Source organism: Hesperophylax consimilis, chromosome 18 (assembly GCF_061612785.1).
Source record: "Hesperophylax consimilis isolate HC1 chromosome 18, BYU_Hcon_1.0, whole genome shotgun sequence".
NCBI classification, from domain to species: Eukaryota; Metazoa; Arthropoda; class Insecta; order Trichoptera; family Limnephilidae; genus Hesperophylax; species Hesperophylax consimilis.
The window spans coordinates 6255922-6275394 of NC_142853.1; the positions used below are offsets into that span (position 1 = coordinate 6255922).

General features: G+C 34.4%; 1 protein-coding gene across 1 annotated transcript; it reads right to left on the reverse strand.

The window, feature by feature from the left end:
* Positions 1-613: 613 nt before the first annotated feature.
* LOC149415290 (MD-2-related lipid-recognition protein-like) lies at positions 614-9790 on the reverse strand. Its single transcript, XM_089642275.1, has 4 exons — positions 9634-9790; positions 3843-3959; positions 2063-2232; positions 614-810 (listed from the first exon to the last, which is right to left on the reverse strand). Exons 1-4 carry the CDS (start codon positions 9722-9724, stop codon positions 727-729), a joined length of 462 nt encoding a protein of 153 aa, XP_089498401.1. The 5' UTR covers positions 9725-9790; the 3' UTR covers positions 614-726.
* Between the last annotated feature and the right edge of the window lie 9683 nt (positions 9791-19473).

Here is a 19473-nt window from a genome sequence, read left to right on the forward strand (position 1 = left end):
AAAAAAAAAAAAAAAAAAAAAAAAAAAAAAAAAAAAAAAGAGGAAATAGAATAAAATAAAATATCCAATTAAACATAAGATTAACTGCTGCTTGGGTAGCATTCTAATTTAAAAGTACTAGGTGGGTACATATATACACATAGTGATAAAGATTAGAACATAAGGGTATCTTTTACATGGTTTATTTTTTGTTGGAGTTTTTGTTGTTGTTTTTGGTTTGTGTTTGATTTCATGTTTTGTGTAGTAAAAGTTCACTCTCCTTTCTACCTAATTGATGAAACCAATTAGTGGTCAATTTATGAAAAATAGCTGTGTTTTCCTTTTTCCAAGCATCAGGCATGAAGTTGTATAGTTTTGGACGAATGAGAAGTGTCTTTGAGCGAGAGATGTTTTAGTTGTGAGTGGTACAATTGGATTTCTCCGTGAGTGGCGGGTGTCGTGAGAGGGGTTAATAAATGGGTAGAGGTGGCGTTGTTGATGGATGTTTAAAATTAATTTTCTCATGTATAGTTGTCTAACATCCAGAACTCGGAACTCTTCAAATAGTGCATCGCTATTTGAAAACTTATCTATCTAAAAGTAAGGTAGGTACCTAATTAAAACCAGCGTAATTAAATATTTATATTTTATTTCTAATATGTAATGATCGTACGACGTGAAACGTTCGTTTCTTAGTAGGTAATAGATTGGCACACAATAATGAGATATTTCATATTTAGCTGAGTTCTATTTAACTAATTTTATTGAGAGGATGAAGCAGCATTGTTCGTCGTGTTCGTTCCACAACTTCCACTTGACGTCAAAAATTCTCTGAAAGAAAAAAATAAATAAATTTAATCATATATGCAATAAATAAGTAAACAAAAGATTTTTTATTGCTAAATGTTGCCCTCTTCTGTTTTTCCTTCTTCGTATAATCCGGTCCTCTTTAAGACCCGTATTAATAAATCCCTTCTTACAGCCCCTACCTTAACCCCCCTCACAACGCTGCCCAAGTGGATGGCATCATAATTTCAATGCATTTAAACTGTACACTGTAATGTACAAACAGGGGTGCTCTTGTGAGGTGTCACACAAAAAAAATAAACAGAATGGTACCAAGTAATTCTTACCAACATAACATGTCTGTTGTAAATCGATAATAAAACAAAATTTGGAAACATCTAAATTTCGAGTGAAATTAACCTTGAACTCAATGAGTACGAAATAGTTGTAAGATTTTTAGGTTGCAAATACTGCGATGGGCTAGACTTGTTGAAAGAAAGCCAGGTGACAGGACACCACAAATCATGAATAAGTGGGTGAATAAGAGGTAAATTTACTGCGTGGAAAAGGATTGGATCAGGATGAAAAAATTTGCGGACTTGATGCGACTGGCGAGGGACAGGCGGAGAAGTTTTTTTTACATTAACTCCACACAGGAAGCTGTAAGGAATAAAAATCCCTCAATGTGTCCAGGAGTGATGGACGTATGAATCCATCCCTACAGCTACGCACAAGGAAGACTTACAGATATGAAAACTGTTAATTTATTCAATAACAAATTATTAATTTTCCTGATAAAATGGGACTGAATGAATTAATTGAAAAGTTCCTGACAAATTATCAGTCAAAAGTGAATGTTTTATGAGGATGTATTAGGAAAGAACACGTGTTTTGGATATATTCTAAATGAATAATATTTTGTCAGGAAGTTGGCATGCTGTCACTTTTTAAACAGAATCATTTTTCTCCGTGCGGTACGAGGCGATGGATGGTTCGATATAGTCCGGCTGGAGAGGTCAAAATTTCTCCCTCAACTAGTCTCTTCCAATTTGGCCCGCCACGCAGTAGGTGAATAAACGCATCCATTATCAATACCTAAACAAACCTCACCCCATGAACCCTGGTACCCTGTTAAATCAGCAAACGTAGAGAACCACTTGGGGTGACAAAGGCAGTGTGTTAGTTATCCAATAAATGGTTCCCGGGGAAAATTGAAAATTGTGGGGGAGGCTAAATTCCATCTCAAGTGAAGTCAAGACCTGATGATGAAGTCAGACACCAAATTAATAATACTTACGGTGGGGTAGTTTTTCGATACAACCAGATCGTAGGTGTATGTGGTTTTGGTCCCTGAGACCAGCGGGCAGGCGGTGTATGAGCAGGCGTCACTGTTCATCCCAGGGAAGGCGATGTCCATGACACCACCGGTCCAGTAGGCCCTGTTACCGATTTTCTCTCCGGAGAAATCTAGAAAACGAAATCAACAATACAGTGGAAAGGCCTGGCAAGAATATATTCGGAAAGGAGTAAGCCATATTCCTCAGTAAAAAGGAACACTGCGAAGATAACATAAACAGGAAAAGTTGGAATGTAAAATCTAATGCAGATAAGGGTGCTAGGCGGGTCAACCTCAACAGTCACTAATGTAGAGGAAAAGAAGAATATTGTAGGTGGAATACCGAGAATGTTTGGTTGAAAAAGATTTGGGAAGTATTTGCAGTACGTAACATGCTTCTGCCGAGAGGTCATGATTTTTTCGGTATTTGAGTATTTACTCGTTTTCAACGTAGAACGTTCTATTTAAAAACTGATTACAATTAATGTGGGTAATTGACGAAATAAATATTAAACAAATATATATTTAGCCGGGCTACATAAACTTTGAACTTTTATAAATACAATCTAATTTATTTCGGGGACATTGTGCGAACATATTGAAGATAAACTAAGTTCAAGGAACAGCATTCTAATGCTAATGTTCAAATTCGCTTGTTTTCGCCATTTGTTGACTAAAATTATGTAGATTTTTTGATAGCACATAATCAATGTCTTTTAATTAATTGATTGCGTAACATCGGGGTACTCATGGAGCTACTCATATATGTATAGGTGTGCATATATGGATGCAGGTAGCAAATATTACCTCATACAAGATGCATTATAAAATATCCCATACAAAAACGTAAAATATCCCGCCAACTCCCAAAACATTTTGTCTTAACTCTTTTTCTTTGTATTAGTACAAAATATTTTCTATCAATACAAATTATTTGTATTAGGTATATAAATGTTTTGATGTGGTGAGGTGATAAAGCGTTTGTGTATTGAAACTAAATTACTACATTTCTTGTATACGACATTTTTCGCCAACCCCCCACCCCCACAATCAAATTCTGAGGAAATTTTCACTCTGAAATTCTCTAGCCACCCCTCATATCCAGAATACGTTGGTTGTACAAGATTTAGCAACTTTTTGGATATATCACACATAAGGTTTTAACTGTCCCCAGGAACCAGAAAAACAAGGCTTAGTGATCAAATAGGAATTGCCAATTTATCGTTGAAGTTGTACATTATACTCATACTTATTTTTACCGAATTGTTCGGCAAATTTTCTCCACTCCTTCAATGTTGTTTTTCTTACAAAAATGTAACCTATGTATGTTTTAATAATGTTTATGTTAACTTTACGCAGGGCCATTGTTATTTCTGGAAGTGCTCTGAAGAAGGTCATTATAAGGATGAGAATAGAAAGAAACGCAGTGTTTTCACTATCAGGTGTGTGGTAAGGATAGCTAAATTACATAGGAAACAAAGAGGGGCAATTGGTCCAACCGAGGAGCGAAAGTAAAGTACAATGGTATCCGATCCTGGACTCGGAGATTGTCTACGTGTTTGAGATATCGGTAGTATACAAGTTATGCTAATGGCTGTCCGGAAAAGAAATCAGGCCAGATGGATGGCCACACAATATTTAGATAAGATAAGGATATCCAGACATGAGCCATTTTTCCAAAATCAAAGGGTTTGTGGGTATTACTAGTTTTATTTAATTTTAAGAAATATCATTAACTTACGTGGTGTGTAATCGAAGGAAATCGACGCAGATTTTCCTCTCTTAATTCTGCACGGGGAATCTGTAGCGGCCTCTTTGCAGGGGTTCACCCTCAGGCTGTGGATATCACATTTGTTTTCTGAAAATACAATTAACAACATTTTTGGTCATTCTGATAAACTGACCTCTGCGTACAACAGTATTCGTTCATGATTAAAAAACTATATTCATATTATTTTCGAGCAGTTTCATTAAGAATTTTTTTTAACATGTCACCAATAATATTTCCTCAAATTTAAGCAAAAAATAACTAAATATCGGTTTTAAAAAAATTGTTTAAATTAAGTAGAGTTTATAGCTGATCAAAATAAACTCGTTGATTGTTATGTCTATGTTAGGTTTATTTATGTTACTTTTTGTTATGTTTGTGTTTATTACTTTTATGTCTACTAATCCTGACCACAAGTTAATAATACGAAACAGCTGATTTGAGTTCCCATGTCAATACGTATTACATTATGAAAACCAAAAAGATGGTTTAAATAAATGTAATCTTTTCTATCGTTTCACTTGAGTACTTAACAAAAAATATAAGCGTGAACTACAAAAAATGAACTCTTGTAAGAAACATCTCTTAAAAATACTGTTTTATGACTAAATAGTCCAGTCAGTGGGGGATAAAAAAGGGCTTCACCTTGCAAAAGGTTAGGTAGTAGCGATTTTCACATATGTTGTTAAGATTGGGACTCTAAAGAAAAAAAAAAGTTTTCGACCTTGGGGGGGTCGAGCTCGATCCGCCATCTTGGATTGAAGGTGCCAAAATTTGTTTTTTTCAAAAAAATTATGAAGTGGTTGATTTTACAACCAAATTGTTGAAGGCAAACTTAAAGACAACTAAATTACCTACATTTTTTTTGAAAAATATTTTTTGTAAGTCTAATAGGTAACGAGTTACAGCGGTTGAAAGAAGAAAATTTTTACAAAAAATTGTAAAACTCCAGTTTTCTTGAAAAATTTTGTACGAACATATTACACAATATCATTTTAACATATTTCTACGTTACAATATACTTATATAGCATCATCCGTGTACTCGATGACGTTGATTTGTTATAGGGGATCCTAGTCTACAGCTGACTTGGCAACACTGATTGAGTCCTGGTTACAGGACGTTGCCTGGATGCTCATGTCTGCAGATGTTCTTTTCGATGAAACAATGCCAGTTCAAGTTTCACAAGAACGATTTTTAGCCAATGAAAATAACAAAATCCGTCTGATTTCGATGCTTACAAAGCAATTTATACAGGATGATTTTACAGTTAAGCAGGCTGAAGAAGATGCTGATGAGTTGATTGTCAATACCTACTGCGATTTCCTTGTGTTCATCATATGACGCTGTTTTCATTATTAGCGAAGACGTTGATCTCCTAGTTCTGCTGACAGCATTAGCACCACCGAAAAGTAGTATATATCTTCGCAAACCCGGGAGAGGCAAAACTTTTGAAAGACTGTGTTCCGCGAATAGTGTGAAATACAAAGAGGCGGCTGAGAATATTCTGTTTCTTCATGCCTTTAGCGGCTGCGATACAACATCGTCCTTCTTCAACCAAGGAAAAACAAAATTTTGTTCGCTTGTGCAAAACGACACAAGACTCAATGCCATGATAGGAATCTTCAAACAACATGATGCAACACCAGAAGACATAGCAGTTGCAAGAACACGCTTTCTTGTTGCTTTGTACGGGGGTGACATGGATAAGGAAACCTTGGAAGAAGTCCGCTACAAACGTTTCGCAAAGTCGACAACAAAAAGCAAATTCAATCTTGCCTCTTTGCCACCAACGAACGACGCTGCACGGTACCATGCATTTAGAACGTACCATCAAGTCCAAAAATGGTATGGAATCCAAAAAAATCCAGAAACTGGGGCTGGAAACGTGACACCAACGGGCTTGTTCCAGTAAGAATGACAAAGAAACCAGCACCCGAGACTTTATTAAAATTTATTTCATGCAATTGTAAAAAAGGATGCGGCGTTGCATGTAGCTGCACGAAAGCTGGATTGAAGTGTTCTATTGTATGTGGGTGCTGTAATGGTCAAACATGCTGAAATTCGCTAGAGGTTCACATCGATGTCGAGGACGAAGAAGAAGAGATTTTGTCAATGAAAGCCCAGAATCTCAGTATCACAGGCAATGAGTTAGATGATGACATTGGCGACGAAGACTGTTATTAAGTAACATAATTTATAGTAACATAATTCATAGTAATGTAACATAATTTCGAAATCTACCATCGCTGGTATATCTGTGGAGTAGACCTACTGGAGATAGTGGAGATACCACAATAAAAAAATGCGCCAAATGCGCCAATTCTATACCTCATGGTGGTGTGGAAATGAGTTTACAAAATTATTATAATTATGTAATGAATAACCCGAAAAAATTACAAAGTTGGGAATTTCATCATTTTTTAGAAAAATATTCACATTTCCGCCACTGTAACTCGTTACCTATTAGACTTACAAAAAAATACCATAATACAAAATTTATCAAGAAAACTGGAGTTTTACAATTTTTTGTCAAAATTTTCTTCTTTCAACCGCTGTAACTCGTTACCTATTAGACTTACAAAAAAAAACTTTCTACAAAAAATGTAGGTAATTTAGTTGTCTTTAAGTTTGCCTTAAACAATTTGGTTGTAAAATCAACCACTTCATTATTATTTTGAAAAAATAAAATTTTGGCACCTTCAATCCAAGATGGCGGATCGAGCTCGACCCCCCCAAGGTCGAAAACTTTTTTTTTTCCTTAGAGTCCCAATCTTAACAACATATATCAAAATCGCTACTACCTAACCTTTTGCAAGGTAAAACTCCCCACTGACTGGACTAAAAATTATCTGTGACAGTTTCTCTGGATTAACTTTTTTCTTTTTTATAAAATTATACACGAAATGAATAAAAATCGCGTTTGAGCTTAAATCAGCCGATTTTAGTAGTAGGTACTCGGTTTGCCAAGCGATTTTTATGCCTTAGTGGTGATATAGGATAAACTAAGAACATACACACACTCAGCTTGTGTATGTATTCTTCTTAACTCGGCATTTTATGTATTCGTGGTGATATAGGATACACTAAGAACATACACGCACTCCGCTTGTGTATTCTTCTTAAGGCGATGCACTACGTCGTGTAATATTATAAATTGAGCCGCTATCAATAACAAGCCTTACGTAGATGGCGATAAGGTTTAAATTCCCGCTTAACACCATCCGCCTGTTTTGATTTATGCAAGAAAAAAACAGGGCCAAAAAGTGCCTTTTATTTTATTTTGTGGATGTTCAGGCATAAATATTTAATTTTTTTTCGATCATTTTATAAATAATTTAATTTTCCACATTATACAATAAAATCATAACCGAAAATGGGTTCGTAAGTAGGAGATTTTGAACTTTAAAGTAGTTTTCATAGGCCTTTACATTATTTTTTCTGGGCTTATAAAAAGACTTACTAAAAATACTCGATTATTTCAAAGGCCAAGATGTATTCTACTCGCAGTATTTAATGAAAACATCTGAAACATTTCTAGACGACCAAATTTTCAAACCAAAAACACATGATTATGCATTACTACGTATGGCATCGCCTTAACTCGGTGAGCTACATCGATCTTAGATATTTTTAGTTTATTAATATTAATTACAGTTTACTGAATATCTCCAGATTTGTGTAAGTACGAAAGTAAGTGAATTATTAACAGCATTCAACTCAACACTTGCAACTATAATAATGGGTACCTATATAGAATCATCTTCACAGTGTTTCAAGTTTTGCAAATAATTTCTTCGTCGTCAGTGTAATTTTTCTCTGTAGGGTCTTTAAGGGGATGGTTATTCGTGTATTGAAGAGATCGACATAATACATTTGAGAAAATACAAACTCATCGAATTTTTGGTATCAGCACGAAAGAATAATCGCCTTTTAACAGGGGTTGAAGATGCACAGGAGCTCATCCGAATAACTAAAGATTGGAAGAAGTTTGGAGAAGTAAAATACACTCAAATTTCTTGGCTTCCATGCCGCGAAGAAAAATATTTATCTTTACTACTGACCCCATTAATTAAAACATTGATTAATGTAATAAAGTCGTACGATAAAGTCAACAATAATTAGCGATATATTAGTAATAAATGAAGTACGTATTTTCATCATTAATGTTTATGATAAAGAATATGTATTTTTCTTCATGAGTTATTGTTTAAGTTAACATTATTGCCAGGCGGAAATATTTGGACTTAAAACGATATTATTATATATATTTTTTCGTAGGAAGCAATTACTTTGTAGTTAGGCATTATATTTTTAAATATAATAAAAACTTTGTATTTAACCACGAACTTCTTATTATTTTTAATATCCACCGGATTCGCATCAAACAAGCTACATCAAGATGTAACTGTTATATCCTGATGAGCTTGGTTGAAGCGAAACCGGTCGATATCTCTAAATACTATAAAACATAGTCGGTAACATTGTTGCGTCTGTCTGTTTGTGTGCTTAGTTATTCTAAACTACGCAACGGATTCACTATCATTTAGAGATTTTTTTCCGGAATATTTTTATTTTACTTACAATAATGTACATCTTTATTTTTTTAGTCATACAGATTACATAAAAAATCAGTGTTAAAAATGTAGGTTACATATAAAATATAAGAGTTAACAAAATATAGGTTACATAAAATATAAGAGTTTTAAAAATATAGGTAGGGATAGAGTACAAATAAGTGAGACAAAAAATAGAAAATCTGCCATAATCCTCCAAATCAACGATAACGATAATAAGAAGGTATAAAATTAGTTGATAATAATAGTTTACACAGTAGGTAGAAATAGTTCGCACGTACGTATTTAAAAAATGTAGTATTATAATTTATTGTTTTTTGTTAATACGAATACTTTCATAATGTTTTAAGACCCTAATAATATCTAGTAAATATGTAACTAATAGAATCTATAAAGGTTTCAATCGTAGCAGAAAGAAGAGGGTCTCAATGGATTATATGCTGTTGTACTTTGTGCCCTATGTTATTACGAGTAAATAAGATCTCTGACCTCTTTATCGACTGTACGCCTAACTTATTATCTTGAATAACACATTATATTTCATGAAAATATAGTGTAGAAGAATGAAGAATACTACTCATGATTAGGTACTTGCATAGCATCTATTAGAGTATTAGAAAAATTTAATTCCAATCAATCACTTGAAAAGTGTTAAAAAAAATTCAAATAAAATGTTTAACGTTGTTTGACTGTTTGTGACGCTAATATTTATTTAAAAAAATCCATAATATTATGATACCTACAAATATACAAAGGTATTATCACTAATTTTTTTAGGTTTACGTTTTCATGTTCTACGGAGGTAGAAAGGCCTGATTTTTCTTTTCATTTTAGATATTTATTTATTTATTACATCTTACTTTACATAAAACACTTTTTTTTACATAAAAATCAACCTCACTAGGACTAAGCCTGTATCCCTACACTCTGTACATTGGTTTAATAAAAACACAATCCTGTATTCTGTAATAACATCGTAATTCTTCCAGGGTTTAGTCTTTCGTACGTCTTGTAACGTCCTGAAACGTCCTGTAACTTGCAAATCTTTTTAATCTTCATCTCCTTTCTCACTCCTTTCAATTCAGTTTCATGAAATTGAAGGATACTATAATACCCCTTGCTGCGGGTACTGTGCGGTATTTACGTAAAAAGCCAAAAATAGTTAAAAATTATAATATTTCACATACCTTCTCCGGGGCAGAGTGAAAATTTGACTTCTTCTCCAAAAGTAAATTCTCCCAATACCAAAAAACAACACAGAACGAACCAGGAATTCATTTTAGGTAATTTTTTAAAAATGACTTATAAAACTATTGCTAATAATACTATTGATTGAATAGTTGAGGAGATGTAGGGAAGTAAAACGGTGCGTTTAGCTCTCTATACGGTCACTGACCAATGCCAACTGATAAGTTATACTGACTGTTTGAGTTGGGGACCGCGTTATTTACTCTTCGGACATTCTGATAAGACACCCTTGGTACATCGGGTTCAAGCGATACGGTCGCTTCTGCGAATACACACAATCGCTTCTCAACACAAAGGAGGCAACAATACACAATAGTAGGAAGGTAAGTGGTCTAAGAGTAAGGCTCTCGACAATACGAAGGTCGCGGGTTCATATCTCTGAAGATACTTTCAGTATCGCCCTGTTGTAAGACTACCATTCAGAATTGAAACGTTGTTTGAATTGGCTTTAGCCGTGTTTTCTGATCACATCCGAATAGCCAAGTACTTCCCTATCTTCTTACTAATAAAATTCTAGCAATTAGAAAGCTTTCAAAAGTAACTAAAATGTTAAAGGAACTAAATTGGCTAACAGATGATGACCTTGAACAAGATGATATTTACGCATAAAATAACAAAAAACCTTTTACTAAAATACTTTTCCATGAAAATTATATACAACAAAGACATTCACAAATATAATACAAAAAAGTGTAACGAAATTAGACTACCGATAAAGGACAAAGTCAAAACACAAAATGGTTGTTGTATAAAGGATTGCAATATTATAAATGCGCTGCCGAAACCGTAAAGTCTGCACCAATTGATAAATTCAGGCTGGATTGTAGGAGCCATATTGACAGGGTCGGCCCTGGAGTCCGCTCCAGGGCCGCTCCGGCGGGCACAATTGGAGCAGTCCGCTCCTGGCGCCGAATTGCTAAGGCACCCAACCTAACACCTACAGTCCTAACACACCCCCTTGATATTATTTTCCATAAAACAGCGATAATACCTAACACCTAACAATCCTAACACACCACCCTTGATATTATTTTTCATAAAACAGCGATAATACCTAACACCTAACAATCCTAACAAACCACCCTTGGTATTATTTTCCATAAAATGCGATAACCTAACATTTAACAGTCCTAACACACCACCCTTGATATTATTTTCCATAAAAGGCGATAATACCTAACACTTAACAGTCCTAACACACCCCCTTGATATTATTTTCCATAAAACGGCGATAATACCTAACATCTAACAGTCCTAACACACCACCCTTGATATTATTTTCCATAAAACAGCGATAATACATAACACCTAACAATCCTAACACACCACCCTTGATATTATTTTTCATAAAACAGCGATAATACCTAACACCTAACAATCCTAACACACCACCCTTGGTATTATTTTCCATAAAATGCGATAACCTAACATTTAACAGTCCTAACACACCACCCTTGATATTATTTTCCATAAAAGGCGATAATACCTAACACTCAACAGTCCTAATACACCCCCTTGATATTATTTTCCATAAAACGGCGATAATACCTAACATCTAATAGTCCTAACACACCACCCTTGATATTATTTTTCATAAAACAGCGATAATACATAACACCTAACAATCCTAACACACCACCCTTGATATTATTTTTCATAAAACAGCGATAATACCTAACACCTAACAATCCTAACACACCACCCTTGGTATTATTTTCCATAAAATGCGATAACCTAACATTTAACAGTCCTAACACACCACCCTTGATATTATTTTCCATAAAAGGCGATAATACCTAACACTTAACAGTCCTAACACACCCCCTTGATATTATTTTCCATAAAACGGCGATAATACCTAACATCTAACAGTCCTAACACACCACCCTTGATATTATTTTCCATAAAACAGCGATAATACATAACACCTAACAATCCTAACACACCACCCTTGATATTATTTTTCATAAAACAGCGATAATACCTAACACCTAACAATCCTAACACACCACCCTTGGTATTATTTTCCATAAAATGCGATAACCTAACATTTAACAGTCCTAACACACCACCCTTGATATTATTTTCCATAAAAGGCGATAATACCTAACACTCAACAGTCCTAATACACCCCCCTTGATATTATTTTCCATAAAACGGCGATAATACCTAACATCTAATAGTCCTAACACACCACCCTTGATATTATTTTTCATAAAACAGCGATAATACATAACACCTAACAATCCTAACACACCACCCTTGATATTATTTTTCATAAAACGGCGATAATATATAACACCTAACAGTCCTAACACGACACCCTTGATATTATTTTTCATAAAACGGCGATAATATATAACACCTAACAGTCCTAACACGACACCCTTGATATTATTTTTCATATAACGGCCCTACCAAAAAATAAAATCATCGGAATATTATTGATCACAATGATCACTTACCTACTATAGGCCAGTGCAATTAGCGATTCGCGATCGAAGTAATTCCGGTAGTCCCAATTTTTTTATATGTTATATAAACTGATCTTCTGATGTAAAATCTGAGTTTCCGACCTTGGCGCACCTGTGCTCGCGCCGCCATTTTGAAAAAACTGGCCGAAATCGGGCCAAAATCTAGTTTTTCCCAAATATCTCATTTCCAATGCAAATTTCGGCTAAAATATTTTAACAAGTATAATAGAACATAAAATAACCTACAACTTTTGTGAAAATAAATTTCTTCTATCTCTAATAGGTACCGAGGTAGAAAGTCGTAAAGGTGCGTATATTTTTGAAAAAACAAGTTTTTTGCGCGACTAGGTTTGGTTTTTTATAAATACATCGTTTCCAGTACAATTTTGTGAAAAATTTATTGATAATAATTTTGTAGAAAATAAAATTTAAATAGGTATATAATTTATGTTTTTTATCTCTATTACGTATCCAAACTCTAATCCACCAAAACCAGGCAAAAATTGAAACAGAGGTTAGGTGTTTTAAACTTGGCATTCCATGATTTTATTTTTCTTTAACAATTATTGTTCTAAGAACATATACGTTGACAAAAATCGTCATGCCTGTGTCAGACCTAGCTATAAATATAGTAGATAGACTATTTCAGCATATCGGTCGCCATACATTCCCAATGGGAAGACCACTAAAATAGGCCAGGCCACTACATTTGTGCTCGCAGCTTGGTCTGACATGCCTATCAACGTAATCCCAACATACATTTAAGATTATTAATACAATTAAGATGATGAGGTACATAAAAAAGATAAAAAATTGGTATTTTCGTAAAATTAACATTTATCGACATTCTTTTCTTTATTAGTTAAGTTTTCAGCATAACAAAAAATAAAAATAATGGTAGATCAGTTTAGACAGAAGTACGAGCCCTTGACTATAGTTTCTTACTTCTGGCCCTGAATAGCTTCTTCATCTGTCTTATCACCCAAATTTGTGGCGACTGGGTCATCATATTACTCGTCATCGTCATCAACGAAGGCTTCTACAGCATTCTCGCAGGAGTTACCATTGCAATGAATGCAGAATAGGGAACATTTCAAACCCGACTTTCTGCAGTTGCACTTTCCAGCGCAACCTTTGATATGAAGTTCAGCAAGGCCTGAGGTGCAGCTTCCTTCAACATTGTTACTGGAGTAAGTAACCCAACAGCATCCTTTTTCCACCCCCATTCAGTCGGATCTTTATCGTGACCAAGCCAAGTCTGCACTTGCAAGTATGTTCTTGAAGCGTGTTGCTGGACTGCATCTTTGGTGGGTGGTAGCCTGGATAAATTGAATTTGTTCTTTTTTACTCCTCTGACAAAAATGATTACGATAATAAAAATATTATGACTTTAAATTTTCCGAATTTGATTTCTCGTTACCGCCATACAAAAGTGCAAATAGTTGTTCGGCAGCCAAAGTGATTGTTTCTGTCTTTGCTTTTGGGTCTTGAAATACACGAACAAGTTCATTCACTGAGTGGTTCTTGAGAAGAATATTACAAAATTTGTGTTTGCCTTGACCAAACGTAGCTCAAGTTGTATCGCAACCACTTATGGCATGAAGGAATAAAATGTTTTCAACTATTTCAATGTGTTTAAAACATTTGTTCGAGTACAACGCGTTAGGTGATTTACCTTTTCCAACTTTTTGGTAATATACGTTGGGAGGTGAGAGAGCTGTGAGGAGTACCAGCAGATCAATATCCTGACCAACGATTATGACTACATCATGTTGAGATGACAACGAATTTGCTGTGTTCACTATGAGAACGTCAGCATCCTCTTCAGCTTGTACTGTCGTTATGTGGGATCGTGCAAATGAGGTTCTGAGTAGGGAAATAAAACGAGACTTGTTCTCCTCATTTCCCAGAAACTTTTCCTGTGGCACTTGTGGGTGCATGCTTTCAAAAAACAAAACTTCAGCAGAAGTTGTAACTCTGGCACGCCGTGCTCTTTCCACCCCTTTAGTGCTTTTCTTTTCCATAGAATCTGGGTATCCATCGAATACCACTACTGCATTGGATCCATAATGATTTTGTACATACCTGACATATTGCTGGAAAATTACTGAAAAAGGTTGAGCACGACACCATACCACTTTGTGAAGTAAATATCCTCCATCAATTACGTGTATTTTACTGCTTCCCAGTTCTGTATTATTTGGTAGAGGGTTGAATGATGAATAAAATATAAACTTCGTATGTATTTAAAAATGCAAACAAAAATCTAATAACGTGATAATAAACCGTGATAGATTTTCTGTGCGTAACTACCTAGATTTGTTTATTCTTTATATCGGTAAAAAAAACTATATAAACATAAAAACTGCACAGCTTTTTTTGAAATTTTATGTTCTACATAATTGGTATCAATAAAATTTTCATGAAATTTCACTGGAAACGAGGTATTTATAAAAAACCAAACCTAGTCACGCAAAAAACTTGTTTTTTCAAAAATATACGCACCTTTACGACTTTCTACCTCGGTACCTATTAGAGATTTGATTTTACAAAAGTTGTAGGTTATTTTATGTTCTATTATACTTGTAAATATATGTTAGCCGAAATTTGCATTGGAAATGATATATTTGGGAAAAACTAGATTTCGGCCCGATTTCGGCCAGTTTTTTCAAAATGGCGGCGCGAGCACAGGTGCGCCAAGGTCGGAAACTCAGATTTTACATCAGGGGATCAGTTTATATAACATATAAAAAAATTGGGACTACCGGAATTACTTCGATCGCGACCCCCTTTTTGGCGCTAATTGCACTGGCCTACTGGTTTTGACAAGGGGCGCCAAAATTTTACACGCGGCAGGCGCCGTTTGGCTCATAGCCGGCCCTGCATATTGATATAAAAATACAATGCATGATGAAAGTTATAATGTGTGTATCTAATTAATAATAAATTAGACATTTGTAAACTTCGATGTACGACTTTGGTTTGTTTGAAATCCTTGATTGACTGTTAATCAATTTGAATGTTTATAGTTTACACTGATTTTATCAACATTTCCTTTTGTTTTTGTATTCTTATTTTATTACCCTGTATTTTGTTCAAAAAAAATCTCATGATGATTTATTTTGAGTCTTTTTGGGTTCTACTCGTACGAACATAATATAAAATAACTTTTTTATTTACGCAGTATTATTTACTTTGTTTCAACACAATGACAATTCAGCACATCTTTAAAAAGTGATATAAAGTCATTAAAAGCGATGAAAAAAATTAACTCACCTTACCTAGTTTTTGTTTCATCACTTTTCATTACTTTATGACACTTTTCAAAGGTGTGTTGAATTGTAATTATGATGAGTTTTCCGGTCACCATTTACTTTATGCAATAGTAATTTTTTATTTTAAATAAGGCTTTCTGTGTCGTTATTTTGTGTTGACAGATAAGTACTAGAAATCGTTTTCGATTTAACTATACTTTTTATTACAAGATGTGAAAATAACAAGTTTTAAATATTAAAAAAACGCTTCTTCATGTTTTCTGCGTTGATTCGTTTTTGCACCACCAATCGCAGAATCTACTAAGCCGACAAATGTTTTCTGATCTGTAGATGAAACAGGGATAATTAAACCATTTGTCTTTATAAAGTATATGCATATTTCTGGAAGCTTAACAGATTATTACTTTATTCATGTTCTTACCAATATATACAGAGAAGACCATAGAAGGTCTTAGGGGGCAGTTTTACTATTTTGTTACATAAGTCAACAGATAGTTGCTGAACTGTAAGTGACGTTGAAATTGTCGATGGTCATCGAAAATTAGTCGTTCTCTGTATTGGAACATTCCAATAGGCAGAAGTCCTCGCTTTCGGAGTATTAATAAGTGTATGAAACCTCCCACGAGTATCACTTATAAGTATAAGGAACATATAAGTTAAGGCGATGCCATACGTCGTGTAATATTTTGAATCGAGCCGCCATCAATAACACTCCTTACGTAGATGGCGATAAGGTTTAAATTCCCGCTTAACACCATCCAGCTGTTTTGATTTAGGCAAGAAAAAAACATGGCCAAAAAGTGCCTTTTATTTTATTTTGTGGATGTTCAGGCATAAATGATACAATAAAACCATAACCGAAAATGGGTTCGTAAGTAGGAAATTTTGAACTTTAAAGCTTTTTTCATAGGCCTTATAAATTATTTTTTTCTGGGCTTATAAAAAGACTTATGTAAAAAATACTCGATTATTTCAAAGTCCAAGATGTATTATACTCACGGTATTTATTTAAAGCATCTGAAACATTTCTAGGCGACCAAATTTTCAAACAAAAAAACACATGATTTTGCATTACTACGTATGGCATCGCCTTAACCACTTTTAATATAGTTCCAGAGATTAGTTTATTATAATTTTCGCCGTGCTTCTAAGGTGTTAAAATTGAGCATTCCTTTTAAGAACAAGGATGAATCTAAAGGAGGTGGACTGTAGGAGGAATGGAGGAGTACATGAGGAGGAATGTAAAACAAATCACTTAAACTACATTACCAACGCTACTCTAATTTGTAGGATTCAAAAAAGTGCTGGTATAGATTACGCTTAGTTCTATAAATGGAGTCAATAAATATATCAATAGTACCCCCATAATTATTGCCCAGATCGTGGATCCTATTGGTCAGTGAGTGTGTATGTATTGCAGAAGAATGTTATATTTTGTCTTATATTCTTAGTCGGCACATAGAATTTAATAGTGGCAATGATGGCAGGACTGTAAATTAAGTTATAGACTCTGTGTAACATAATCAGATCTGACATAATTCTCCTGTCAGAATAATATAATATAATGTAAATATAACTGGTTTAACTTGTCACATGACACAGTACGTATACTCTCTCATATATAGGTAACGCTTAAACTTCTTTTGTACTTTTTATTTCTAGGATATGGTTTTGTTCAGAAGGGGCCCGAATAATGGAGCTATATTCCGGGATACTGTGAATAAGGGCTTCATACGTTGCGATTAGGTTAGTAGATATTACGCATTGATATGATGATTCTTTGTTTTCAAATAACATCATTCTGACACGTTTATAACGACAATAAAAATGTCTAAATAACAATCTAATCGCTTTGACCTTATGACCCGGACATTAGCTTAGTGCCAACCTATGTATGTACAGTAGAGAAGTTAACAGTTTAACAGTAGTTGAAATGTTAAAATAAAGATTTTGTTCAGAACAGTGAAGGTAAACCTTTTTAGACGAAAGGTCAATTTATTAGTTTTTAACTAGTTCACGGACTGCAAGGGGTACATACAATTTGACATGGTTAACTTTGCTTTGAAACGAAAGGTTTGTTTAGCGTTTGTCACTGTTTCAACAAATATAATTATAACGCAGCGCTCTTCGTGTGATTTTTAACAAGAACAGCGCCATTAATTATTATATTGTTGTTGGACACTGAACAAAAAATCCACATAATTCTGCCACAGTTCCACTCGCCTCAGACAGTCGGAAGCAGATATGACTTTTTTGCGGTATTGTTGTCGATACCTATTTGAAAATTTCACTAGAAGTGAGTAATAATTGAGCTTACTTACTAAGTTGGTTAATTTCCGCTTCCAAGATTAGCATCCATTCAAAAAGCAAAACTTAAAATTAAACCGAGTATATCAAAAGTTAAATGGACAGACAGTCGAAATAAACCAGGTAGACATAACTAAATATAACTACTATCATAATCAAATAAAACTATATATAAACAACCTTTTGTTTGGGTGCAGACTCGGTACATTCGGTGCAAATCCTCGCCCGAAGAACTTTGGACAAATTTACGTAAATAAATATAAAAAATTGGGACATATCAAATTTTATAATGAATTATTTGGTGAGTTATTGACCGGTCTGTTGATATTGTAACACAATAATACAAAATTTTATCAATAATCAACTAAATATTTGGCTGGGTGCAAAATGGGTACATTCGGTACACGGCGTTCAATGATGTTGTTTATTGTTTTTTGTTGGGAAGTTACATGTGTACGTATTTATCATTAGTACAGGGTTTGTCGAAAGTAAGCTTGTTTGGGAATAATTTTTAATAATATATAATAATCTTTGCGAGAAATAATTAACTAAAAAATCTGCCTCAACACAGTTTCGCCTAGTGAGGCAGGTTATGCACAACTCAAAATATAGTATATTATGCCATATCTTTATAACACTCATACATATTTACTTTTTGTTCTATTATTGTAACATTAGTTTTCCAACAATGTCATTGTTAAATATGATTTAAGATTTTCTCGGCCAAAAGTATTTTTGTTATTTGTTTTTGGGTTGTTATGCCGTGTTGCGCTTACTCCCTCTTTAGCCAACGTTTCGGACAGCACTGCAGTGTCCTTCATCAGGGCAGATGTGTTATCATATATAATAACACAGATAACACATTTGCCCTGATGATGGACACTGCAATGCTGTCCGAAACGTTGGCTGAAGAAGGAGTTAGCGCAACACGGCATAACACCCCAAAAACAAATAACAAAAATGTCATTGTTACTAACTTACATATAGGTATTTTACTTACTAATGATATATTGTATATTCTGTAATTTTTTTTTGATGAAACAAATAAATTTAAATTAAAAAGACTTGTCACCATATTTAATTAACCATATTAAGTACGTACTTTTAATCATATTAAATAATAATATATAATAACAATCAAAATCTATTACAGAAGCAATATAAATAAAAACATTAACACATATTTATATGAAATCAATTAAATTATTTTTTTTAGAAAGATAAATATTCCTGTGTTACGAATAACCTGACAATATTTGAAAATGTCCTACTACTAACTCAGCCACCGACCGGTAATTTTACAGAGTAAATTAAATATATTAATTAATAAAACACAAATTTTTTGTACACTTGGAAAATATTTTGACCATATGGATTGTCCATCTAAGGGCCCGTTCCCACTTCCGTTTTCAAATCGGGGGCGGGTCCCGTTTTAAAATCGGATGCCCTAGTGGCTGTAGTGGATGTATGGAGCTGTTCACACTTGTCCGACACGATTTGAAAACGGATCCGACATTTTTTGTCGGATGGCTCGCCTACGCAGCGCGTCCGTTTTCAAATCGTGTCGGCACACGCTCGCTCATAGTGTTGTATGGAGCTGTTCACACTTGTCGTCCAGTCGTTCCGGCAGAGTCCCCGCCAAACCCCGACCCCTCCCCGCCCGCTCCCTGTCGCAAGGAAGCAGGCACGTTGCGTGCTTGTATTTGGTTATTTTGTTAAGTAA

Bases quoted from the DNA above. Each gene is read 5' to 3' on its own strand.
- LOC149415290 (XM_089642275.1), bottom strand. From the start codon at position 9,724: ATGAATTCCTGGTTCGTTCTGTGTTGTTTTTTGGTATTGGGAGAATTT. The intron at 3,960-9,633 runs GTATGTGAAATA...TTGTATTTTCAG, and splicing joins TTCACTCTGCCCCGGAGAAG to AAAACAAATGTGATATCCAC. The intron at 811-2,062 runs GTAAGTATTATT...TTTTTCTTTCAG, and splicing joins TATCGAAAAACTACCCCACC to AGAATTTTTGACGTCAAGTG.